We start from the raw sequence: 26,095 nt of genomic DNA, 5'->3' as shown, positions 1-26,095 counted from the left end.
TGTCTTTAATCTTCTTTGATCCAGAAAAATTCCTTGATCTTTTTTTTTAATCTTTTGTGACATTGACATTTTGGAACATCACAGGCCAGTTATTTTACAGAATGTCCCTCAATCAAGCTTATCTGATATTTCCTCACGATTAGATCCATGCTGTGCATTTTTGGCAGTAATACCACCGGAGAGGTAGGGTGTTCTTTGCGGTGCGTCATCAGGAGGCACGTGATGTTGATCTGTTCTGTTAAGAGTGATGATGTTAAATTTGATTACTTGAGTTAAGGTGGGATCTGCCAGGGCTCTCCACTGTAAAGTTCCTATTCTCCCCCTTGTAAGGAATAAGTATCCATGGGAAGATGCTTTGTAGCTCTGTAAATAATCCTTTTGCTTCTCAAAATTTTACTCACTAGTTTTAACATCCACTGGTGATTCTTGCCAGATTCAGTGATTATTGAAAGGTTGCTGAACAATGGTTCTTCTCATTCTGTCCTTTACTGAGCTCCTTCTGGCTTCCCATCTCTGCAGTGTGAGGGTTGGGTATTGTGTTCTAGCTACTGTCCTGAGCCCAGGAACAGGCTGGGGTTGGGGAGTCACCTTTTTGGCATTTTTGGGATCTCTCCTCCAAGTTTTGGTTCTATGCCAGGGTTTTCTCCTTGTAGTTAGTGGAGTACCCTACTCCTAGTAGGGATTACCTGCCTGTTGGGACAGAGTTTGGGATTCTGCTTGCTCTACGTCATCCCATCCCACTCACATCTCTCCACAGTAGCCATGTGCTCACCTGCGCATAAAAAGAGAAAAGAGCAAGGTGCCCTTGTATGTGCCTTTATGAATAGCTCAAGCAGGGAAGAGATTTCTCGAGGACTTCCACTAACTGTCTTTCCTCCAACCTGATCTCCCAATCTTAGAAGTATTTAATGCTTTGTCTCTAGTTTTAGTTTATTGCTTGGGGTGACGTGCTCCCAGCTGTCGTATTCTGCATCCTGCTCTGTCTTTCTCCCAGTTGAGCAGGACAAATGGTTATCCCTGCTTGTTTCTGCCATTTCTATTAGGATCCTACAGGAGCAGGTGGGGGCTTTTACTCTCGAGGGTTCTTTCATAACTTTTTCCTGGGCTGTCTACTCTTAGCTCTCAGTTTTATAGTCTCTGGTTTGGGAACTGTTGTGAGAATTACCAGGTGTGAGTGGTCTTGTCTTTTTCAGCATTGTTTCTCCACATTTTTATCACAATTCACCAGACTCTTAGTTTTCCTTCTAAAAGTGCAGTGTTTCCTCCCCTGTCAGTCTAGGTCCTCCCAAGAGGAAATTAAAGGCACAAGAGATTTACTGGGGAAGTATCATGTAGGATAAATGGGGGCAGGAGGAGGCAGAGAGGGCCTTCAGATGGTGATGGGGGTCTCACACTAGTGAAAGGAGGCGGGAGGGCAGGGGGTTTAGGCAGAAAGTCTCTGATTGTAGCTCAGTTCTAAGAAGGCTTGTCCGGGCCAGTGGGAAATCTTGGTTGCTTATTAGGGGAGTCCTCTATCTCAGAGGGATGGGCCCTCTCTAGGACCTCCACGAATCTCAGATGTTGGCTGGAAGCAGCCTGAGGGAACACAACGTTGATTCAAACAAGATGGAGGACCCAGGGGGGTGGCAGGTGGGCTGTCAGTCAATTGTGCTTCCTGAAGCCAGTTCTCCTGGAGAGATCAGAGCTTCCTTCCCTCCCTGATTCCTTCCTTTTTCCTCCCTTTCTCCTTTCCTTCCTTCCTTCCTTCCTTCCTTCCTTCCTTCCTTCCTTCCTTCCTTCCTACCTTCCTTCCTTCCTTCCTCCCTTCCATAATTCAGAGATGATGAGGCTCATAGCATTGACTCATAAGTTAAAACCTTAATTCTGAAAAAGAAATCCCAGGTCTTTCCTTTCCTCTAAGGTATAATTTCATGAAACTAACCAACAAGTACTGGCTGAATACTTACTCTGTGCATGTCACTTTGCTTGGCCCAGTGTAGAGGAGAAATGTGTAAGGCAAGGTCCCTGCTTTTAACCTACAAAATGTGAACATGAAAAGGTAGAAGCCCACAGACCCCCAATATCATTGTGGAGTCTATTTGGAGAAGTCCAGGGTTTTTATGGGGTGGAGAGGTGAGGAGGGACTGGGCTGGCCATGGCAGAGCTATGGTTTAGTGATAGTAAACTAATTAAGAACATGGGCCCTGGAGTCAGACTTTGATTCAAATACCGGCTTCATTCCTTGCCAGTTGACTATTTGGGGCAAGTCATTTATCTTCCTGACCTTCAACTTTCTCATTTGTAAGATACAGTTATTAATAGAATCCTCCTCTTCAGGCTGTTGAGAATATTAAATGAGATAATGTATGCAAAGCACTAGGCTTGCTTCCTGGCATATCATAAGTGTTTCATAAGTGGTGGTTATTAAAATTTTAATGAAAGGTATTGTGTATTGAACGCTTTTAAAATGCATGTCCTCTTTGACCCAGAAATTTCACTTCTTAGAATCTCTTCTAACAATCAGAAATGTACACAGTGATTTATTATCCTTGCACTATTATTATATTGAAAAGCCATAAACAACCTTAACATTTAATCATAGTAGCTTGCTTTAAAAAATATGATCTATCCATACAAGGAAAGCTCTTTAGCAATTATGTTGCAGAATATTTGATGGTGTAAGAAAATCATCACCCAATATTGGTAACTGATAAAAGCAAGTTATATATCTGCATTAATATATGCTCCTAAATTATTCTCTATCATTCTTCCCAGGAAGTTTTTTTAAAGGCTTGAGAAGCTTGCTGCTGCCCTCAGGGGCATTTGGAAGATCTTCCTCCATCATATGTGAATTGAGAAATTTTTAAAAGATTTATTTACTTGTTTAAATAATCTCTACACCCAATGTGAGACTCAAACTCATGACCCCGAGATCAAGAGTCCCACGCTCCCCTGACTGAGCCAGCCAAGCACTTTTGAATTAAGAAATTTAATGACGGGGATGTACTGTATGGTGACTAACATAATATATTAAAAAATCATTAAAAAAAAAAGAAATTTAATGAGATCCTCAATACCATGTCAAGAAGGTTATTCCCAGGGCCCATGTAGCTTATTTGGCCAGTGATCTAGTTTCTTCTTTCTGGCAATTTTTGTTTATCGTTCCAACTAAGCAACTTTTATAATGACATCTCTCAGAACCTAGACTTGATGATGTAGGACCACTTGGATATTTGTACTCACAGGGACCAGGCACTATGAGCCTTGAACTTTCCATCTGTGAGCAAATACCAGGGAAGAAGAATGGTGAAGGGAAAGGCCCAAGAACTGAGACTTCCAGCAGTCACTGCCATATAATTCAGGCCAATTTACTCCTTGTGGCAGACAGACTTCTAATGTGGCCCCAAACAATCCCCACCTCTTGGTATGAGTGCCCCTGCATACTTACCTCCTGGAGTGTGGGCTGGACGCAGTGACTTCCTTCTAATGAGCAGTAATGTAATGGAAAACGACAGGGTGGAGGAAGAGAGTGGGAATTGTCTGTTGTCTTGACAGCAAACCTGTTATTTTGAAACCCTTTGAATAAAAGCTATGGCTGAAAATCAGCCCCGTGGGGGAAGTTCTGAGAATCATGAAAAAGTGTAGCATAGCAGTTAAGACTTTGGAAATGGACCAGCCTGGGCTCAACGTCCACCTCTGCAACTTTCTAGCTGTAGGCCTTAGAAATAAATTAATGTTACCTGCGTTTCCTTAGCCTTCACAGCTTTTTTTATTTCACTTTTTTATTTTTATTTTTTAATTTAAATTCAATTAGCCAAGGTATAGTACATCATTAGTTTTTGATATAATGCTCAATGATTTATTAGTTGCATATAACACCCAGTGCTCATCACACACATGCATAATATGATTTTTTAAAGGGAATTTTACTGGCTGCTGAAAAATCTTGGACACTACTGCTAATTCTCCTCATTTTCAATAATCTTGTATATACTGCATTTCATCTCTCCACATCCATTTGCAGATTTTAAGCTTTAGCAAATCAAAGTCCAGAATGGAGCCTTTTCCTACAAGTAGGTCTGACTTGGCTAAGTTCCTCATCTTCAAATTTTGACTCCTATCACATCCTTCTCCATCTCACCTTGCTTGCCACCAGCCCCACCCCAGACTTGAATCCCCCTTACTCTGCTCTACTTTTTCTTTCCTCTATAGATCTTTTACCATGTATTATGTGTGTTATGTATTGTCTGTCTCTCTCCCATTGGAATATGAATTCCACAAAGGCAGGATCTTTGTTTTGCTCATTGCTTTAGCTTCAGCACCTAGGACAGTGTCTGGCATGTTGTACACATATATTTGATGAACATACATTTGATGAGGTGAATTGAATTGACTCCCTATCCTATAAGTCACTCTCTCTGTGCTGCTAGACACCCTGCTTTATTCCCAGGCTATTCTTGGAGCTCCAGTGTTCCATACCAACTTCGTCCTAATCCTGATTGAGGCTCTTGGAACGGGAGAGAGACCTGGAGCTTCATGTTGCCACCCAGCCTGTGGCCCAGCTTGGGATTGGCATTTTAGGGAGAAAGGGGACCAAGGGGAGGAACCTAAGCCCACATTCAGCTAATTTACCCCCAACCGCTGCTATTTACAAGGCTGGGCTACCACTAGAATAGATTGTCCAGCCAAAGCACAGCTCTGCCTTTCTCCTTTGGCCTTACCTGATTTTTAACCAAGGTCATTTAACTACACTTCAGAATGGAAGCCCCTTTAATAATAATAAAACAACAGCTACCAATTTGTTGAGTGCCTTACCTTTCCAGGCACCGTGTAAAATACTTTTCACACATTACCTCCCTTGAACACACACAGGATTCCCACAAAGCTTAGAACCCATCTTATGGACAAGGAGTGGTCAAACTGTCTTTGTCACATGGATAACAAGTTTCATAGTCAGGACTGGGACCCTGGTCTGTCCAGCTCCAAAACCCTTGTATCACTCATTCATTCAACAAACACTGAGTTCCCATAACATGCCAGGCATAGTCTTAGGTGCTATCTCCCTCCCCTCTGGGGACTTCAAGGAATTTTGGAACAACAAATACATGGTCTAGAGATCAGAAACAGTAACCTACTTGGAGAAGATGCAGACTCAGTGTATTTGAATGGAAATGTCAAAAGCGCAGTGTAGAAGGAGGGCCCAACTTTGTTTGATTTAGAGAATCATCTGTCTAAACACATGCCCAAATCACCAGGGTGCAGCACATTCCCCACCCAACTCCTTTCCTGGATCTTCCAGAGATTTGATTTTTCAGAAGACAAAACCAGCATGCTTTAGTTGGATTTAATGAGCCTTGGATTTGAAATCCGAGGTTCTGTTTTTGAGTACAGGGGCTTTTTACCGTGGGTGAATTATTTAACCTCTCCAAGCCTCAGTTTTCTCACATATAAATTGAGATGAATTGGGGCTTCTGGGTGGCACAGTCGGTTAGTCTCTAAATCTTGGTTTTGACTCAGGTCGCAATCTCAGGGTTGTGAGATAGAGCCCCATGTGGGGCCCCACACGTGGTGTGGAGTCTGCTTGGGATTATCTCTCCCTCTGCCCCTCCCACTCATGCTCACGGGCTCTCTCTCTCTCATTCTCTCAAATAAATAAATAAATCTTTTTAAAAATTGAGATGAATTATGAGAGTTTGGCTTACCTCCCAGAATCTGGCACAAGTGTTCAATGAATATGCAAATGTTTTATTAGTTGTAAATGCACACACAGGCACATACCATTTGCAGATGTGTGCATGGGGGGGGGTCATGATGCCTTTTTGGAAATGGAGTGCTAACTGGATCAGCACCATGCTTGGCCCCTACAGACATGTGTTACCCATTTTTCTCACTACCCATAGCTCTTCCTTCTCTTTAAATCCGCTGAAGCTGATACTCATTCTTTGGCCATTGCTTCTCCCAACAGTAGTTTACATAATGGTTGGTCAACTCTCTTATCACCTGCTGATCTTCACTGCTTCCTCTACCTTTATTTCCTATTTATCTCCTCTGAAGAGGAGATACATATCTATGCATCAACATCTCTTTGATTCATCTTCTTTTGTACTTTGGTGGTCCACCAACATTGTTCCTGGGATCTCTTTCCTTAGCCCTCTTAGGTAGTCTAATCAGTTCATCAGAAACCAAGGTAAGGGCAGAAGGAGACCCCCAGGGAGTGAACAGACTGGCATTTGCCATTCAGGCAGAGGAAAGGCAGGATTGCCTGTTGGTGCTCTTTGGTGAGAGCTTACCAGGATGTTCCCTTTTCTAGAACAGCTGGGCTGAAAGTGAGAATTGGCCTTTTAACACGCTATACAGAAGAGCAGTTTTCATTCTACATGCCCCCACCTCCCCCTGGGACACTTGGCAATATCTAGAGACACTTCCGATGATTACACCTCAGGGGTGGGAAGGGACTTACTGGTAAAGGGATTTACTGGTAAAGTCCAGGCATGATATTAAACATCCTACAAGGTACAGGACAGCCCTACGACACAGAATTTTCTGTTCCCCAATGTTAATAGTGCCAAGGTTAGGAAACCCTGCAGAGGGTTATGGACATAAATTATTTTTTGATTTAAAAAATTTCTAACATTAGCAGCATGATAAAAACTCCATGCACTGATGGTAGTGCTTGATGAGGTGTGCCTGTGCTTTTTTGGCTGAACAGGCTTTGTGGGTCAGTGTGGAAGGCACTGGACTTTGAAAACCAGGCACTCTGTACCTGGGTTGTCCTGGGGGATCTTTGGCCGTGATTCAGTGACTTCGCCCTTTCTTGGGTGACTTGGGTGCAGGGTTACTGTAATTCCAGAAGATGGAGGACAAGTGTAAGATTTATTAAATGCACACTAGAGAAGCTAGAAGGAACTTCTTGTTGGTTATCCAGCTCTTAGACTTATCAAAGGAGTCTTACTAACCTCACATCAACTATATGTACATGCATGTGTGTGTGTGTAAAGAATTAATTAAATTACTTTTGGTTGAGACCCATTGATTTGAGTGGTATGGGGAGGGGAAGTAAATTGGGTGGAATTTTGAAAGAAAGAAGTTTCTTCATTTAGATTCTAACCTCCACGTAACCTTTCTCTTGTCTAGAAAGGGAAGGAGACTAACATCACTTGAGCACTATATGTCAGGGAGTTTTCTGCCTTGTCTCATTACATTCTCATAAAACGTCCTTGGAATAGATATTATTGCCACCCTCATTTTACAGAACAGGGAAACCAGGGCTTAGAGAGAAGACGTGCTTGTACATATAACAAATACATTTATCATAAACACTCACATACCAAAGGAGTTGATTTCCATTTTTACTTTATTTATGTTCCAAATAAATGTCCAGAGGGCAAAAATAAGGCTGATCACTTTAAGAATAGAGTAAATTTATGTCTTAAGAAATCCAAGTGGAAAATTTAGAAAACAATGACAGTTACACAGGCTCAGTTCCCCCTTCTTGATATGTTATTCCCATGGAGTGCAGCTCACTTGATGAGAGGAAGATGTAGAACAAGGGCTTGGAGCCTCAGGTCTTCCTGGGAGGTGTGTGGTCTATAGTATGTCTTACTGGATCTTCTGTGGCTCTGCGCAGATCTACCCTTCTCCCATCACTACCACCACTAATATCTTTTTGGACGTCATTGGATGTGGGAAGGATGAGATCTTCAGGTGAGTCTGTGGGGGAAGATTCTTTGTCTTTCCTAATGGTGCAAGTTTGGTAACTGGGGCTCAGAGAAGAGACTGGGTGACTCATTGTTGCACAGAATCTAAGGCCTGGGGCCAGCTTTATTGAACAGTTCCTCAAGCCCAGAGCTCTTCTACTATTCATGGAACTTGTCTAGCTTTACCCTGTTATTTTGAAGAGAATGCCCCCTCTGATTCTCACTCAAGCTCCAGTTCTTCTTAATGACTAGGTCCTCCCAAGAGAAAGTAAGATAGCAAATGACCTTGGTGTTACATACTTCTGGACATCCATGTTCTACAGGGCACCTTTTCCAAGGTAAAACTTAACTCAGAGGAATATGGGGGCCATAGCATGATGACAGGCTTCAGGAACCAATCATGGGGAAAAACTCCATCGGACCACATCACAGAAGGATGACAACCTCTCTGGAAAGAAAAACGTTCTCTTTTCTTTTTTTGAGAGAGAGAAAGAGAGAGAGAGAGCGAGAGAGAGAGAGAGAGTGTGTGTGTGTGTGTGTGTGTGTGTGTGTGTGTGCGCGCAAGCAAGGGGGAGGGGTAGAGGGAGAGGAAGAGAGAGAATCTTAAGCAGGTTCCATGCCCAGCACAGAGCCCAAGGCAGGGTTCAATCTTACGACCCTGAGATCATGACCTGAGCTGAAACCAAGAGTCAGACACCCAATTGACTGAGCCACCCAGGTGCCCCAAGAAAAAAAGTTTGTTTGTGCTCATTCAGATTTCTAGGCTCAGTGTACCCTCCAGGTGCCATCCTTGTTATATCCATCAGGGTTTCTAGACATAAACACAATTCTGGTTATTTTGAGCAAAAAGGAAATTTATTTTTTAAGAATTTGGGTAGTTCACAGGATCACCAGAAGCACTAGAAAATAAGACTAGGAGAATGGCTGGGAATAAGGAAGGTTGCAAAGTTGGGGCCACAGTCAACAGAACACTGAACACTTGTACCATCTTGCTCCATCAATGCCATCACCATTATCCCTGCCTCTACTGTTCGCAGAAGCAAGATGAGGTTGTCTGTTGCCACTGTTTCCATCAGAATAAATTCCCCATTGGCCTTCTTCTTTTCGTACTAGTTCCCAGTTCAATGTCTGTTCAATGTGGGAGTATTTGATTGAGCCCAAGATAAGTGCCTATTCCCTAGCTGCAAGAGAGGCTGGGAGAGTGCATACTATTTACCAACTGTCTCTGAGCTGCAAGTCCATCCCTTCATACTCTTCCTCTGATGCTTCCAGTGACACTCTGCAAACTAAGTTTTCCCTCATTCTTTTGTGTGTTGCTTCCAGCAGTTCCAGTTAGACTCTGTGCGGGAGACACTGAGAAGAAATTGACAGGTGAAATGAGGGGAGAAGGGGTTTCCTTCCTGTTTATGGCTCTGGTCAGCATGTCTCCAGCAGCAAAACACAGTTATACCTCTATCCTCTAGATCCTTTTGGCACTTTTCAAGCCACATGCATTGCACTTCCTCAAACACTAGCACCAGCTGGCTGCATCTCCCAACTCAGTGGACCCAGCTCCATTTGAGCCAGGTTCCCCTCAGAGGTCGGAACTCCAGCCACAGTGCATTTTAGAAGACTGAGTGCCAGCCAGACAGTCCCCACCTCTCTGTCCTGCCAGAGGTATGAGCTCCAGCTGTGCCTGGGCCCCTTTTATGAACTCCTAGGTCTGCGAACACTAAAGATTTTATTCTCTCAAATCTAGGAGTGACAGATGTATCCCCCACTCCCACCAATGCCCATATAACCGACTTTCAGTATTAAAAACTCTCTGTTTGAAATACTGAGTGTAGTTTCTGTGTCCTTTACTGAATCTTGACTGATAAAGTCTGGTTCTTTCAGCTTTTACAGTGGAATGCTGGTTTTACCTCATACCAAGACTCCTGGGACACCTGGGTGGCTCAGTTGGTTAAGCATCTACCTTCAGCTCAGGTCATGATCCCACGGTCCTGGGATTGAGCCCCATGTTGGGCTCATTGCTTAGCGAGAAGTCTGCTTCTCCCTCTACCTTTGCCCCTCCCTCTGCTTGTGCTCTCTCTGTCTCTCTCTCTCTCTCTCTCTCTCTCAAATAAATAAATAAAAACTTAAAAAAAAGACTCCCAGTGGAGACTTCTTCAACTGTTAGAATGGAATTAAGATGCTGAATATTGACAAACCAACTGACAAATAGCCATTATATCCATCCTGATTTCCAGCTAGGCTGTATAATCTGACAACCCCTTGCTACCCTTTGAACCTGGATTTTAGCTTCAGTTTTGCTATTGATTTGCTGTGTGATCTTGGACGAATCTATTTCTTACTAGAAGCTTCCATTTCTACATGGGTTTAAAAAAAGGAGGGTGACTGAGGCTGTGGAACTCAACATTCCCTGAGTTTCAAAACCATCTCGAGCTTCCTCTAGGCATTTCTGGCTCTGGAAATAGCTTCAAGGAGAGAATAAGAATGAGAGGGAAGATGAGGAGTCCTGGATCTGCAAGATACCATGGGTAACACTTGAAGATTCCACTTGAGGTGTTCTCTGGCTTCTAATGGGCAGAGTAATGAGCAAATAGTTAACAAAGAAACACAACATCTTCCACTGAGGTCCTTGTAAGGCAGAGGTTTCCCTGTGCTCAGCCCCTAGGGCTCTGAGTTCATTCCTAAGGACAGCAGACTCCATAAACTGCAAGGCACATTCTGGCCATTTTCAAGGACCACTCTGATCCATGGGCCCTCTAGGACAGAATGATTTTGTTCCAGTCATTCATGTATATCAACATTAACCAAGGACTGAGAGGTACTAATGGGACAGACAAGCATCAGGTGCTTATTAGATTTGGCTGGGTTCCTGACCTGCCATAGTTCCTCAAATTGAGAAGTACTCGGACATTATTAATCCATCACCTTCATCTTATGGATAGGAGACTGAGGTCCTGAGAGAAGCATCCCTCCACCCTACCCTGTGCCAACCAGGTCATACTTCAACCAGGGGCAAAGTTGGGATTTGTATTTGGATATTTTTATTCCCAGATAAGTGCTCTGCCTACTTCCTTCTTCCTACAGGATGAGACCAGTTATGACTTGTTAGTCTGGATCATAAAGATGCACAAAGATGTTCCCGGGAGAACAGACTAACTCTCACAGATGTGTGGAGGCAAGAGCCATGTAGATAAAGGAGATGCAAACATGGGGGCCACTTGGCTAGATGGTCACTCTGTAAAACTGCCAGACTAGCAGGACTTTGGGGTCTTCTGCACGACCTTTCCCTGACCCTCCCCATATTTAATGATTCTAACATTTTCTCCTGATCTACTTCTATACAAGGAGCAGACACCAATAGACTTCTTAAGCCTTTATTATTTTTTTTTCTCACTAATGGATTGGCTCTTAAATATCATCCAATCCACAGGTTCTGAAACTTTAAAATCACTTGGCTGTACTTGTTAAAAATGCATATTTATGGGATCTGGAGGACCCTTTTACTTTTATTTTGTTGTTATTGTTTAGTTTTTATTTCATAATCATATTAAGTCTGCAATCCAACTAGACTTGGAGGGGAGTAAGGAAAACATGGAACCCATAGAACTGCAGTGAAAGCACAAAGATTATGGATTATTTCAAGTAAGTAGGGGTGAGGGGGTGCTTTCCTGAGCTACAAAAGGAATGGTCTCGTAGTTAAGATAAAACACAAGTCAAATTTATTAGATTTGTCCACAGTCGGCAATGGTGACCTCCTTGCTGGTCTTCCCATTCTGGGACCCAAAGCGCTCCATGGCTTCCACAGTATTCATGCCCTCTTTGACCTTGCTAAAGACCACATTGCTTGCCATCCAACCACTCAGTCTTGGCAGTGCAGACGAAAAACTGGGAACCGTTTGTGTTGGGTCCAGCGTTTGCCATGGACAAGATGCCAGGACCCATGTGCTTCAGGATGAAATGTTCATCATCGAATTTCTCCCCATAGATGGACGGGCCACCAGTGCCATTATGGCAACTGACGTCACCACCCTGGCACATAAATCCTGGAATAATCCTATGAGAGCAGGAACCTTTATAACCAAATCCTTTCTCCCCAGTGCTCAGAGCACTAAAGTTCTCTGCTGTCGTTGGAACTTTGTCGGCAAACAGCTGAAAGGAAACCCAAACCAAGGGCTCGCCATCCGTAGCCATGTTGAAGAACTTGGTGGGGTTGACTGTAGCTGGGTAGTGCAGGCTGCTCTGGGGCAGCGGCATCTGCAATTCCTTGAGGACCTGTATTTTAGACAGACTCTTCCCACCCCAAGTAATTCTAATGTAGGTGCTTGCTAACAGCATTTTCAGAAATAGTCATCAGTTTAACCAGCCCTTTTTAAAGAGAGAAACAGACGTGGAGAGGAAAGAAATTACTCAACAGTAAGTGGATCCCAGACTCTCATTAGAGCGTCTTGATTCAACTTATACCAGACAATGAACTCATTTGAAAGATACATCCAGGTTTTGGTGTGCTGTGGTGGCCAAGACTCCTGCTGTGGGGTTCCCTCTTTAAGCCTGGCACCTTCTTAACTTGCCCAGTCCTTTGGGGACCCCTTTCTTCCTTCCCATTGACTTCCCTGTGCCTTTCCTCTCCTCCATCTCTCTCCTTTTCCTTTCACTTCCTTCCCATCTGTTCCAATTACCTACCTATTGCTGTGAATAAAATTTCCCAGAACATTTTCTATTTCTCACCATTTTGTGGGTGAGCAATTTGGGAGGGAATGAGTTCAATAGTTCTCTCCTGGGGTCTTCACCCGGTTGCAGTCAGATGTCTGCTGGGGCCACAGTCATCTGAAGCTCCACTGGGTTGGAAGCTCATTCACATGGTGGGAATGGACACTGGCTCTCAGGTAGACCTTGTCTGAGGCTGTCATCCAGAGCACGTGCTTGGGCCTCCCCCGCATGATTGTCTCAGAGTAACTGGACCTCTTACATGGCAGCTGTCTCATGTACCCCCCGTAAACAAGCATCGTAAGAGGATGGAGTGCACTTTTTCTGGCCTAACCTTGGAAGTCACACAGCATCATCTGGCTTTACTTGACTGGTCAAAGCGGTCCCATGGTTTGCTGAGATTCAAAGGGAGGGGCTGTGGACTCCGTGGACTCTACCTCTAGACTGAAGTGAGTGAAAGAATTGTAGGTCCCTGCTTTAAAACTGTGCCATCACTCAGTATCTTTCCCTCCTCCATCCCTCTCTCTTCTCACTTGCTCTGAATCTCTTCTTTGCTGCCCCATCTCCTCCTTTCATGTCTCTCCCCAGTTATCTTCTATTTTGTAGTGTCTGTGCTGGACTCTGGAAGTGTATCCTTTATTGAAAGCCTGGGAAACAAGCTCACAGCCTTTTCGGAGATGAATCTCCCATGAAGTTGATGGAGTGCAAGCCTCATGGTCACTCGCTTGAGCAAACCCAGTTCCATTCTAAGCATTTCATGACAATTTTACCAGGGCCATGGCATCACTAGCATTCCCAATTTGCAGGATTTCCATACTCTTCTCTTTCTTTTGGTGTCACTGGAAGACCCAATGATTTCTTGTTCTGCAAACACTGCACAGAGGGAGTAGATGTGAATTATTCATTCTCAGAAATATCAGATCTACAGAACACTTTATTAGGGAAACTGGAGGTTTCTGAGCCATACACAGGTACCGTGAGAGTGAAGAGATAGGATCAGACACTGAGAAAAGGTTAAAGGGTGAAGGGCATTGTGTTTGAAGAAAAGCTGCGCTGGAGGAAAGGGAGTAAGCAAATCCTGGGGTTTGGGTTTTGGAACAGTCAGTGTCTTGGCAGCTGCGATTTGGCCAGAGGAAGCCGATAGGAAGCATCCATCAGGCACACATGGAGACATCCCTGAATTATGAGCCAAATTCTGGAGGTTGTTCCAGTCCTCTTTATCCTACTCAGGGAGATGGTGACTCTGCAAGATAGCAGAATAGGAAAGGATGAGATGCTTGGACTCTACTCATCTCAGGAACCAAATCTTGTAGTTAATGGAACAAAGGAGATGGGGTCATTTTTATATCTTTTCACAGGAAAAGAAACCAGAAGTGGAGTGATTTTGGGGGCTCATAGGGTGCTTGTGTGCTCTGGTTTTTCCAGTCAAGTCCCAGTTTACACCTGTTGTCCCAATGTAATAATTAATGGTATCTCCTTTCACTCTCAAAAGTTTCTCAGTTTGGTCAATAAAGCATGTAGTTGTCCTGGCTCTAATCACCTTATAAATGAAAATGAAGACATATGAAGACATATCCATCTCATACTTGTCAACTTTCCTTTGACTACTGCTCCACTTCCCACCTTCTCTTTCCCAAAGCATCCCCTATTTACCCTTCTGCAAGGACTGGTTCTATCGGCCCCAGGCCTGCCAACTTCCTGAAATGGGCCAGCCAACACCCAGACCTCCCACCTGTGCAGATGAGCATGGGAGATGGGACCCCTGAGACTTACATATATCTGGGCAGATGGCCCTGCAGACAGCTCTAGACTGGAAGTTGTTATTGTTCCCACTGCAACCACCATAGTTGAATCTGGAGCAGCTTTTGATTTCCTTATTGTACCACCAGCGTGGAATGCGGGCCAGGCAGAGGCCAATATCCATTGGCAAACTGCATATGTCTGCAAGGAGATGGCAGAGCAGTATTGCTTGGGTGCCTGCCTTGCTAGAGAATATTCTAGGTGTGTGCAAAGGGTTGGAAGAATGAAAGAACATGATATTTTTAGAGCAGCATGAACTTGCTAAAAAATATGGTGCTGTTACACTTCTCTACACTTTTGCACATGCCTGGAGTGTCTACCCCTCTCTTGCTTACTAGGTACACTCCTATTCATTCCTCAAAACACTCCCACCCATCACACTCTTCTACGATGTCTCTCCTGGCTCCATTCTTCACCGTTTGCTTTTCTTTATTGCTTTTCAATCTTGCCCACATATTGGTCACTTCCACGTAATTCTTTGTTCATATTTTCTAACTCCTCCATCAGAAAGTGAGGCTTGCACGTTACGTCATCTTGGTACACCAGTTCCTAGCAGATGATCTGGCACTGAGAAGATGCTTCAGGAATGTTCACGGTACACAATCAGATATATCCTGAACTTTGAGAAATACTTAACGGGCCACTGTTTTGTGCATAGTACAATGAGATACAAATAGAGTTGTTTAGACCTCATAGTCTGAAACACAACAACAATAGCATTTATTAAAGTTCTTAGCACTTGACATACACTGACATATAAGCTGAGGAGGTAGGTCCTCTTATTTTCTTCATTTTGCAGATGAGGAAACTGAAGTTCGGAGAGGCTAAGTAACTTCCCTAAAGTCACATAGATGGCAAGGGATTTGAACAGAGATATTCTGTTGCTCTTAGAATCAAGACCAGACCCCTTAATCTGGCCAGGAGGACCCTGCCTTGTCAGACACTTGCCTACTTAACATGGCCTCACCATCCTGATATTTCTCTCTCTTACCACAGGCATGCTTACTCTCTGGTCTCTGGATTTTCTAGGCCTGAGCATGCTGTTTCCTCATACAGGGCCTTTGCACATGCTATTAGCTGAGGCTAGAAAGCTCTTCCCTCCAATTTTTGCCTACTTCTTGCCCATCTTTCAGGTCTTAAATCATAGATCTTTTTTCTGAGAAAACCTTTCTTTCCTCCCCTGGCCTATATTGAGCAAGCGGAGCCCATCATATATGTACGGAGCACCAGTAAATATTTGTTGAAGGAATGAATGAATGAATGGTCCTTGATGGTCCTCTTTAAAGTTCAATCATATGCACAGAGAGGAAAGAGTGGAAGAGGTAAAAAAAATTGTTAGGGAAGGCATCCTGCATTTATATGGCAGAGAAGACTGGGGTGGGGGAAAGCCAGGAACTATAAATCATATACCTGTTTCTTATAGCTATCATATCACCTGACCCCATGCTGGCATTTGATGGGACTTCAGTGGGAACTTGGCACCTCAGAGGATCACAGAAGACTAGCCAAGAAACCATGGGGTCTAATGCCTACATCTTTCTTACAGATGGGGAAACTAAAGCCCATTAAGCAAAGACTCTGTTACTCACATTACATACCTGAATAGGGGCAGAAATGAAATAACCCCACCCCAGTCCAGTGCTGCTAGGATTTGGGTCAAGTAGAAGAGGCACCCAGATTCTTGGTCAGAAACCAGCCGTCAGGGGACCAGGGGAGAGGTCCGACACTGCCAGTACAGATGGGCGGAGAGTGGGAGTCAGGAGGGAGGGCACTGGATAGTTCAGGGGGTTTGTGTGTTACCTTCCTTGAGGTCTAAACATTTCTTTGCACAGTTAAAATTGCAACACTTCATCTTCCCGGGGCATGGTTTGCTCCTCGCGCACTGGTCGATTTCTCTGTAAATGCATGGTACTCTGGTTCGGGGACACCTATCTGAGGGAGGGTGAAAAAGGGAAGAAGGAAGGCCAGAATCCTCCATTACCAGGCCCAGGTCACCACTGCAGAGTCAGAGAAGCCTTTTTTCGCTTCATGGTCCCCAGAAGGTAGTGACCTTCAGAGGACTCGGGATTTTCACACTACTGGCCCCACTCCCAACCCCACAATGACTCTCCATCTAGTCCTTAAACACAGCCCTACTCCCACCCCCACCACCCATGAGGTTTCAGGGAGAAGAACGCTGCCCCCTAGGACTACTATCGTCCCTTGGCCTTCCTGTATTTGGATGTTCCCTGGGTGGAGGCGAAGGTGCTAGAACTCTTCCAGGTGACTGAGATCTCCATTTGTGGAGTCAGATGGCTGGGCTTTTGAATTCTGTGCCACCCTTGGTGGGCAGGCACCATCTTTGGACCTTGATTATTTCATTTGCCTATAGAGTGGTTTCGAGGATTAGGTGACACATCTTGGAAGCCACCGTCAGGCGGCCTGGGGCACAATAATAATAACTAATATTAACAAGGTGCTCACTGTGCACTTGTTCTCTTCTCCTTAATCCTCTCGGCATTTCTACGGGTAAGTCCTATCAATATCCACATTTTATAAACAGCGGAATCTGGAGGACAGGGAGGAGAGGTGAACGTCCCCAAGGTCACACAGCTACTAAGGAGAGGAGCCAGGGTTTGAACCTGGAATGTATGGCTTCACTCCTGAGCACTCAGTGTTATTTTAGCTGCTACTTATGGGGGTCTTCATATGTCAGCATTCCGAGGGACTTCGAGAGATCATTCTTTACTCCTCAGGCAAGGACTCTCTGGGGAGGGGTGGGTATGGGGAGACTTTTGGGGGCTGCAACTGGAAGATTCATAGCTGCTAACGGTGGTGCTAGGGTGAGGGACCTTTCTTGCAGGAAAGGCCCGTAATGTCCCAGCACCTTTACTCCATCTCATGAACTCCTGGTCCAGGCACCTGCAGAACGATTCCCTCTCACAACGATAGTGGGGAGTCTGTTGTTACAGACTCAGGTTCTTGCACTTACAGAAGGCATCTTACCAGATGGTAGGGGTCTGAGAGAAGGACTGTGAGTATCTCCCTTTCTCCCATCTATGACCCCAGGCTGAGTGGAGGAGGCGTTCCTCATCCGTAGAATTCTTTGTTCCTCCCTCCCAGCAACTTCCATGTCTCCACTGGGAGGACCTAGTCCCCAGTACTTACTGCCAAAGAACCCCTCAACCAGCTCAGGTTCCTGGACTCCCCCCAAGAGGATGAAGAGTGCCAGGACTGGCAGAAGTCCCAAGAGCCCCATTTTAAGAGCTACTGGCCTGGCTGGTGGCACCAAAATTAGGAACTGCTCCTCGGTAGCTCCTGCTTCTGAGCTTTGGCTGCCCTGGCACAGGAACCACATATCACTGAAGACAAGCCAGCCACACTCCCTCTGCTGGGGAACGCCAAGTCCCCGAGGCCATCAGTGGGAGTAGCTGACACCCACAGCACCGACCCTGGGGGAAAGGGCTCTTGACAGGCAGCTTCTACTTCTCAGTTTACTGAGGCTCTCTGGTTCTCTGGTCACCCAGGGAGAGGGGGCAAAGTTTGTCTGGGACTTCTAGACTCCCTTAGAAAAGGGCATGTTCAATTTCAGCATCTTCCATTTTCCAGGGGGCAGTTTAGAGATCAAGAATATCCCAGTTCTCTTCTTTCCAATCTTACACTTCTCCTGATATGTCTGTTTTCCTGTCTGCTTGTTTTTCTTACACTTTATTTTCCTTCTCTCTGTGCCTCCTCTTTTACTCTGTGCCTGCCTTTTTCTCTTTTCCTGTGAGTCTCCCTCTGGGTCTCTTTTTTCCCTGCCCTTCATTTCCCTTCTGCCCTTCTCCTTTTTTTTCTCTTTGGGCCACCCCGTTTCCTTAACCATCGTCAAAAAGTAAAGATGTTACCATAAGTAACATGTGGTCTGGAGGAGACAGGTTGATCCCAGGTTGAACGAAATCTTCAGAGTGTGTGTCAAGGTCATGGTGCTTTGAAAGCAGGAGAGGATGCCAGAGCTAACAGAGAACCTCTACTATTGGGTGTAATTTGGAATGGGTGACGCAGGAGGAAATACTAAATATCATTTATGACCTTAGAAGCAGCAGCCGTGGGGCATGAAGATTCTTCCCTGAACTTTCCTACTTAAGGTGTGAAATGTCAATGAGACACGTTCTTAGCTTGCCTCCGAGTTCACCTGCAGCTGCAGGAGATGGATTTAGTGCACATTTTTTTTTCTAACCATTTTTAAAAATGAAGTGGAATTCACATCAGATAAGATTAACCATTTTTAAGTGGACAGATCAGAGGCTTTTACGTGCCTTCACAATGTTGTGTAACCACCACCTATATTAGTTCCACAATATGTTTATCACCCCAAAAGAAAACCCTAGGGATGCCTGGCTGGCTCAGTCAGAAGACCACGTGACTCTTGATCTCGGGAGCTTGAGCCCCACATCTGGTATAGAGATTACTTAAAGAAATAAAACTAAAAACTAAAAATGGCAACCTCTACCTATTAGCAGTCACTGTTTTCCCCACCCTAATCCTGCCCCTGGCAACCAGTAACCTACTTTCTATTTCTATGGATCTACCTATTCTGGATATGTCAGTATAAATGGAATCATACAGTACGTGACCTCTCGTGTCTGGCTTTTTTTGCGACACCAATGCCTTTGAGGTTCATCCACAATGTAGCTTGTGTTAGTTCTTTGCTCCTTGATGGACATTCAGAGCACAGTGATAGCTTCCCGCTTCAAGTGTCAGAGTCTCTACTTCTGTGCTGTGGGTTTTCTCTGGCTCCCTGACAGCTTGCTCAGCTTGCGTGGGGAATAATCTGGAGGAGCAAGGGGTCTCATAAGTCCAGGCATCCAAGAAGGGATGGGAATTAATAAATAAATGCCTCAGTCGCCCCATCACTGGAGATGAATGCAGACATTTGGACACATGTTTTACAGGGTTCCATAGACGGTCCCCAGGGGTGGTGAGCTGCAGTTTGCCCCCATGGTAACCAGCTCATAATCGACTCCTCTTTTGCCTGTATCACCTACCCCAACGTTGTGTGTGTTGAGAGATCTCCCAAGTCAACTCCTCTACCCATGTCCTTGTCCTAAGATTGGTTTCTGGGGGATCCAAACTAAGGCAATGGCCGCAGACCCTTGTCTTAAAAGGGTCTTACAATGTTTTGAAGAAACAGAGGAGGATAACAATGTCCCTGGAGCTCTCAACTCTCAAGGTTCCGACTGTTTTCACTCCCTTTAATGGTGTCACAAGAGCCTCAATGACCCTTTACTCTCTGCAAAGTGTAATGTACCAACAGATGTGAATTGTTCAGTCTCGGAGGCACAGGACTAAACAGAGTACTTTATTGGGGAAAACTGGGAGCTATGCAGGTATACACAGGGGGCTGTAGACATCCAACATAAAGGAAAGAAACATAGAGACAGGATCAAAAGAGAATGATACCATGTGTAAAAAGAGGCGGAGCTGGAGAAAGGGGAATTCCCGGGGCTCTGTCTGGGGAAGAACCAAGCCCTTGGAACGTGGAGTGGAAGAGTGGAAGCCAACGTGGAGCATCGGTCAGGTGTATGGACAGAGCCTTGGATCACGAGCCAACTCCTGGTAGTTGTTCAGGTGCATCCTTATGCACTGACGATTAGGAACCTGGTGAGAATATAGGACAGGACCTGCTAAGCACCTTGGGCTCAGCTTATCTTCAGAGCGAGTCTTGGAGTGACGTTTGTGCATCTTTGCACAGGAGGTGAAAACAAAGTGGGTTTTCTCTGGGGAGCTATACTTTCCCCCTTACAGGAGAAAAGGGATGTGGTCGGGATAGAGTGCTGGCGATCCAGCACTAGACTGGATGTCCTGTGACCTCTCTGGAGTTGGTCTCTGGCATTCCACCATGTCTGCATCCTCCCTCCACCCCTCATACTTGCCAGCTTTGATTCATGACCACGTTGGGATCCCTTCCCAACCTCAGTTCCCATAATGCGGCAGTCCAACCCTCTGCCAGGTGCACGCTCACCTCCCAAGTGGAGTTGGCACTGTCAGCACCTGGCCTGCCAAGACTGTGGCCATGCCTGAACAAAGCAGCCACACACAGGCCTGCCAGCAGGGCCCCAGTGAGGATGGGATACCCTGGGGACTCACGATTGCTGGGGCACATGTTCTGGCACATGGCTTTGGACTGGAAGTTGTTGTTGTTTCCTTTGCAGCCACCATAGATGAAACTGGAGCAGGTATTCTTCTCTTTATCGTACCACCAACGATGAAAAAACGCCATGCAGGGGCCAGGTTCTTTAGGCATGGTGCATACGTCTGTAGGGAGACCCCAGACTTGAGCAATACGAGTGCCCAACCCCCAAGAAAGCAGCTGATATTGTTATCCCTGGAAACCATCAGACATGGAACGGAGCAGGCTCCTTTCCCCTTATCACACTCAAGAGCCCAGATCTACTGGCGTATGGTGCACATTGCAGTGAGACCCCAGAGCGGAGCTGTTGGTGTGTCTGCAGGCCTGGAGAATGTCTGTCTTCCCCATTCCTTGTGGTCTCCATCCCCATTGTCTTCCCTGAGAGTGAGGAGACTGATTTTAAGGCTCTGCTCCCAATTCAGTGTGTGCTCATTGATCTCCCCTGTTACCCATCTTGTCCTTGACTTTCTCTTCTGGAAAATGAGAATGCAACATCCCATCCTGCTAGTGGCACAGGGCTGTCCTGGGTACAAGGGAGACTGCCCTCATGGACCTGAATGTGCAGCTTCTAGCACAATGCCTGGCAGAGAGTAGCTGCTCAATAAATACATCCTGAATGGATAAAACATATGGAAGCGTCTTGAAAATGATAAAATATAAGCCACATACCCTGCCCTGTAAATCATGCCAGGAAAGAGAATATGGGATCATGAGTAAAAGGCAAGTAGGGCAGGGAAGGCAGGGGCTAGTTTTTTTTAGATGATCAAGCACCTTTTGTCCCACAGTTAGCTTTAGTCCTGTGATGGGCTGAATTGTGTCTCCCCCTACCCACCCCATACCCATTCATATTTTTTTGTTTTGTTTTTTTAATTTTTTAATTATGTTTCGTTAGCCTCTGTATAGTATATCATTAGTTTTTGATGTAGTGTTCAATGATTCATTAGTCGCATATAACATCTAGTGTTCATCACAACATGTGCCCTCCTTAATACCCATCACCCTGTTACCCCATCTCCCCACCCTCTTTCCCTCTGAAACCCTCAGTTTGTTTCCCGGGAAGTCCTAACCCTCAGTACTTCAGAATGTGACCCTACTTGGAAATAGAGTTGTGGCAGGTGTAATTAGTTAAGATGAGTCATCCTGGAGTAGGATGTATCCCTAATCCAATATGACTCGTCTTCCTATACAAAGGGGAAATTTGGACACACACACACACACACACACACACACACACACACACACACACACACCCAGGTGGAGCTGAAGGCAGAGGTCTACAAGCCTGAGACTACCAAAGATTGCCAGCACACCACCACAAGTTAGGGGGGAGACATGGAACAGATGGTCTCCTGATAACCTGAGGAAGACCCTGCCTTGCCAACACTTGACCTTGGACTTGTAGACTGTGGACCTTGAGACAATACATTTCTGTTATTTCAGCCACCCAGTTTGTGGTCCCTTTGTTACAGCAGCCCTAGCAAATGAATGCAGATCCGAACTAAACTTTAAGGTCCTTGAGGGAAAACTCCTGGCTCACTTCTCTGCCACTCTCTTTAATCTTCAGTGTCTCATGTCTGGGCTGTTGGGATAGCTTGGAACTGATCTCCTGCCCCTGTCCCTGGCCCCTCCAATCAATCCTTCATCCTGCCCACCAGAGGGAAAGACCTAATGAACCTGAAACAAAGCTGATCACATCATTCCACAGCTAAGACCTTGACTTCATGGCCAAGTCTTCCCATGACTCACAGGCTCTTTGTAGTCTGGCTCCTGCTTGTGGTTCTGTCCCACCCCACCCTCACTACAGTACCATTTGAGGTACATTCTCCTGCAATATTCAACAGCCCTTGCTATCCCACACACCTACACCTTTCACTCTGCATTCCCTCTGCCCATCCTGCTGCTGTTCGTTAGTGACACTCCCACTCTCCCTTCAAAACCTCAGCATCAGCTCCTCTGTGATGTCACTGACTCCATATACACCCCACAACCCCACAGGTGCCTGGACCAATCCTGCATTATTCCACCATGCTTCTGATCTCATGTGCATGATTGTCACTGGTTTACCTCTTTGGTCTCCTCTGTAAGATTGTGAGCTTCCAAGGGAGCAGAGTTTGTGTCTGATTTCATCTTGGAGCCCCATTCCTAGCAGGTGGTCTGGCTCAGTATAGGATCTTGCAGAATGTTGAGGGTAAAACCAAATGCATCCTGACCTGAACTAAATAAGCTATTCATCGAGCATGAACTATGTGCAGGATGCTTTTAGAGACAAAGAAAAAGCATGGCCTCTGCTCTTTAGGAACTCCCAGTCAAGAATAACAAATCATTTAAACTAATATGTGACACCTGGCTATATTGTGCCAAGCATTGCTCTAAGAACTTCATGCACATCAACTTCTTTGATCCTCCAAATAACCTTTAACACTGGCCCTTTTATTATCTGGGGAAACTGAGGAACAGTGGGGGAGAGTTGTTAATTTGTCCAGGCTGGTAAAAACCGGAGCTAAGACTTGAACTCAGGAAGCCTGGATTCAGGGTCCATCACCTGTAGGCACATGAAAAACCTACCTTCCTCCTACCCACTCTGCTCCATTGTCAAGTCCTGCTTACTTTACCTCCTAGGCACCTTTCAAACATATCCCACTCCTCTCCATCCCCTCAGCTACCTTTGTGGCCCATACTATCACATCCTCTCTTCTTGAAGTCCATGAAGGTACTCTGTTCCTCCTCTGTGTGTGCATTGTAAAAAACCAAACACATCACTGTCCACCTCAATGGATTTCCATCCACCACTCTTGGGACCAAGGTGAGACACGAGGCCACCAGACCCTACCTACCTAAGATCCTTTCCCTCGTACCATGCTCATACGTACTCTTGCGCTCTGGCTTCCCCAGGCTCCACCATTGAACCTTTGTTCATGTTATTCCCTGCACCTGCAAAAGCCCTCCCACCCACTCTATGCCTAAATTTATTACCCATCCTTCTGAACGCAACTCCAGATTTGCTTTCTCAGGGAGCCTTCCTCACCTCCCTGACCAGACTGCTCAAATCCTATATTGAGTCTCAGATACACTCAATGCGTATTTGTTAAATGAAGAGTAAAGATTGTCTTTACTCCAAATAGTCTATGATAGTCTATTTGGAGCCCAAGGAGATGGCCATGGAGTTAAGATTGCAGGAGTAAAGGAAAGATCCTCTGGTCTGGAGTAGTTGAGGGAGGTCTCCTGGTGCTAAGTTGAACTTCAATAATCAGAGAGGTGGCCCCTCTGCAGCAAAAAGCTGGTAAATACCAATAGCTTGCTTATCACTTCCAGCAACCATGTGCCAATAGTAGTCACCTGGGGACTCAGAAAATCACGAGTTATACACAAACAATGAATCATGGAACACTATGTCAAAAATTAATGATGTACTGAATGGTGACTAACATAACATAATAGTAAAAGAAAAAGGAAATCATGAGTCCAAACAAACCAGAAAGAAAATCATAAGAGTTAAAAGCAACCACGAGACTGTCTGGTACAATCTTATAGTCATCTTCTGTTTGGGGAAACCAAGGCCCAGACAGGATGAAGATACTATCTAATGTTACACATAATATCAGGGGCAGTGATGGCTCTAAATTGCAGGTCTCCCCAACCCAGCAATCTTGCTTAGAGACCAGCCCTTAGCAAAGCAGGGACGATGCCACACACATGGGCAGAAGGTGAGGGTGTGGGCAGAGGGGCCGGTTGTTCTGAGGCTCTGAATATTACCTTGGTGGAGGTCTAAACATTTTTTTCCACAGCTGAAGGTGCAACACTTCTTCTTGTTGTCCAGACATTGTCTGTCCTTTGTACATTCATCCCTTTCTCTGAATTCACATTTCTCCCGGATTCTGGGGCATCTCCCTAGGAAATAGGATAGTTTTACAACCATGAATGTTGGAGGGCATGGTGCCCACTCTTCTCTCAACCCAAGGCAATTCTGGGGAATCGGGGAAGTTTGCTTTCTCTCTGCTCATCCACAGGAGACCTTTTCCCCAGGGTGCTCTCATGTATTTCCCAACACTGCCTACACTACCCTGTCTTCTGACCACCCTTACTCTCCACCTTCTTACCCTGGCCCTAGTTCCACCCACTGGCCTCACCCCCTCTAAGGCAGGATTTCTCAACCTTGCCACCGGGGTCTCTTCATTATTTATGGGCAAGGGAGGGCTGCTTTCTGCACTGGAGGACGTTTAACTGCATCCCAGCTCTCTATCCACTGGATGCTAATAGCATTCCCCAGCTGAACAACCAAAAATGTCTCCAGACATAGCAAATGTCCCCTGGAAGGCAAAATCGCCCCATTGAAAGACACTGGTCTAAACTAATCTGGTCATTTTGGCCTCCTTGAGGAGTCAGTGTTTGGGAGTTCCTCTGGGGGGAGGGGGCGCTATTGCTCAGTGATTAATATCCTTCACCCTGGCATCAGAGAGTCAGGTTTTTAAATCCTATCTCTGGCTTACGACTCGCCTCTCTGAACCTTCGTATCTTCACTTGTAAAATCATTTTAGCCTTACAGAGTCATTGAGGAAGAAACGAGGCAAAGTTCGGAAAGCTCTAATCATAGGAACTGAGGCATAGCAACATTAATTAACGTTTGTCAACTGTTTCCCATAAGACAAGCACTTTTCTGTGCATTTTAAATGCTATCCCATTGAGTTCTACTGACATCCCCATTTTGCAGAGGAGGAGACAGAAGCACATGGAATTTAAGTAACTTGCCCAAGGTTATGGCTACTGAGTGGTGGAACCAGAATTTGGACCCACCATGTCTGAATCCAGATCTCTCAAACTCCTTACTTTCTAAATGTTCAGTAAGTGGTAGCAAGTGTCATTATTACTCTATAGTCACGAAGTATTACTGTCTTCAGTTCAAAGAAACTTCTGGATACTGTCTTTTATCCCAAAGGCAAGGCACCCCTGGGGATGCAGAAATACTTTATAGGACTATATTTGAAAGATAGAGATGATAATCCTGAGAAAGGGGGCTGTTTCTGTTGTGGTGTGAGAGGAAGGTTTCCTAGGCTTCCCAGATTCCTATAGCCCCTCCCATAAACCCTGGACCCTGTGACCCTTCCCTCCACCCCCAACTGACCCTCACTTCAAAGAGGCTGAAAGTGGGGGTTGCCTCAGGTCTGCAATCTTGCATTCACTGCAGGGATCTTCCATAAAGAGGGAAATTGGAAGAAATATTCCAAATATGTCCCAACCTAGGGCGAGGGCTAACATGGTGGGAAGCAACTAAAGTAGTATTCTTTGTTTCTTCCTCCCAGCAACCTTCCCTCTCTCCAGGGTGAGGGCTGAGGCCCCAGTACTTACTGGGAAAGATCCAGTCAGTCAGACCATATCCCTGGACAGTCACTAGAACGGTGGATAAGACCAGGATGCTCAAAAGTCTACAAGACTCCATTCTGAAGAACAGCAGGCCTGTCCGGTGATTCCAGAACATGAAAATGTCTGGCTGCCTTTGTCCAGCCTATTTCTTCAGTAGTCAGTATCTTGGATGTGAGAACTGGAGTCAAGCCAGCCACCTCCTTTCCTGCTGGGAACACCAAGTTCCTGAGATCATCAATGTGACCAGCTGGCATCTACAGTGCACAGCCCTGGGGAAGGGTCTTTGACTGCATGGCTTCTGATCCTCAGCAGCCTGGGTTGGGCCCTCTGATCAACCAGGCAAAGGTTGTCTCATTTTCTAGGTGACCTTAGGAGTCAATGCCATCAGGGGTCTTCTTCTTGATGACTCTGAGAG

The 26,095-nt window shown here is 45.4% G+C and overlaps 1 protein-coding gene and 1 pseudogene across 1 annotated transcript; both read right to left on the bottom strand.

Annotated features, from left to right (window-relative positions):
- Positions 1-11,389: 11,389 nt before the first annotated feature.
- LOC123796939 (peptidyl-prolyl cis-trans isomerase A pseudogene) lies at positions 11,390-14,295 on the bottom strand (annotated as a pseudogene).
- Positions 14,296-15,951: 1,656 nt separating this feature from the next.
- On the bottom strand, positions 15,952-25,756 carry LOC123796940 (eppin). Its single transcript, XM_045804518.2, has 4 exons — positions 25,666-25,756; positions 24,076-24,210; positions 20,276-20,447; positions 15,952-16,099 (listed from the first exon to the last, which is right to left on the bottom strand). Exons 1-4 carry the CDS (start codon positions 25,754-25,756, stop codon positions 15,952-15,954), a joined length of 546 nt encoding a protein of 181 aa, XP_045660474.1.
- Between the last annotated feature and the right edge of the window lie 339 nt (positions 25,757-26,095).

This window comes from Ursus americanus, chromosome 22 (assembly GCF_024610735.1).
Source record: "Ursus americanus isolate L20-20 chromosome 22, mUrsAme1.1.p, whole genome shotgun sequence".
Classification (NCBI taxonomy): Eukaryota; Metazoa; Chordata; class Mammalia; order Carnivora; family Ursidae; genus Ursus; species Ursus americanus.
The sequence above is the reverse complement of the archived record's forward strand: the minus strand, read 5'-3'. Positions and strand labels throughout refer to the sequence as shown.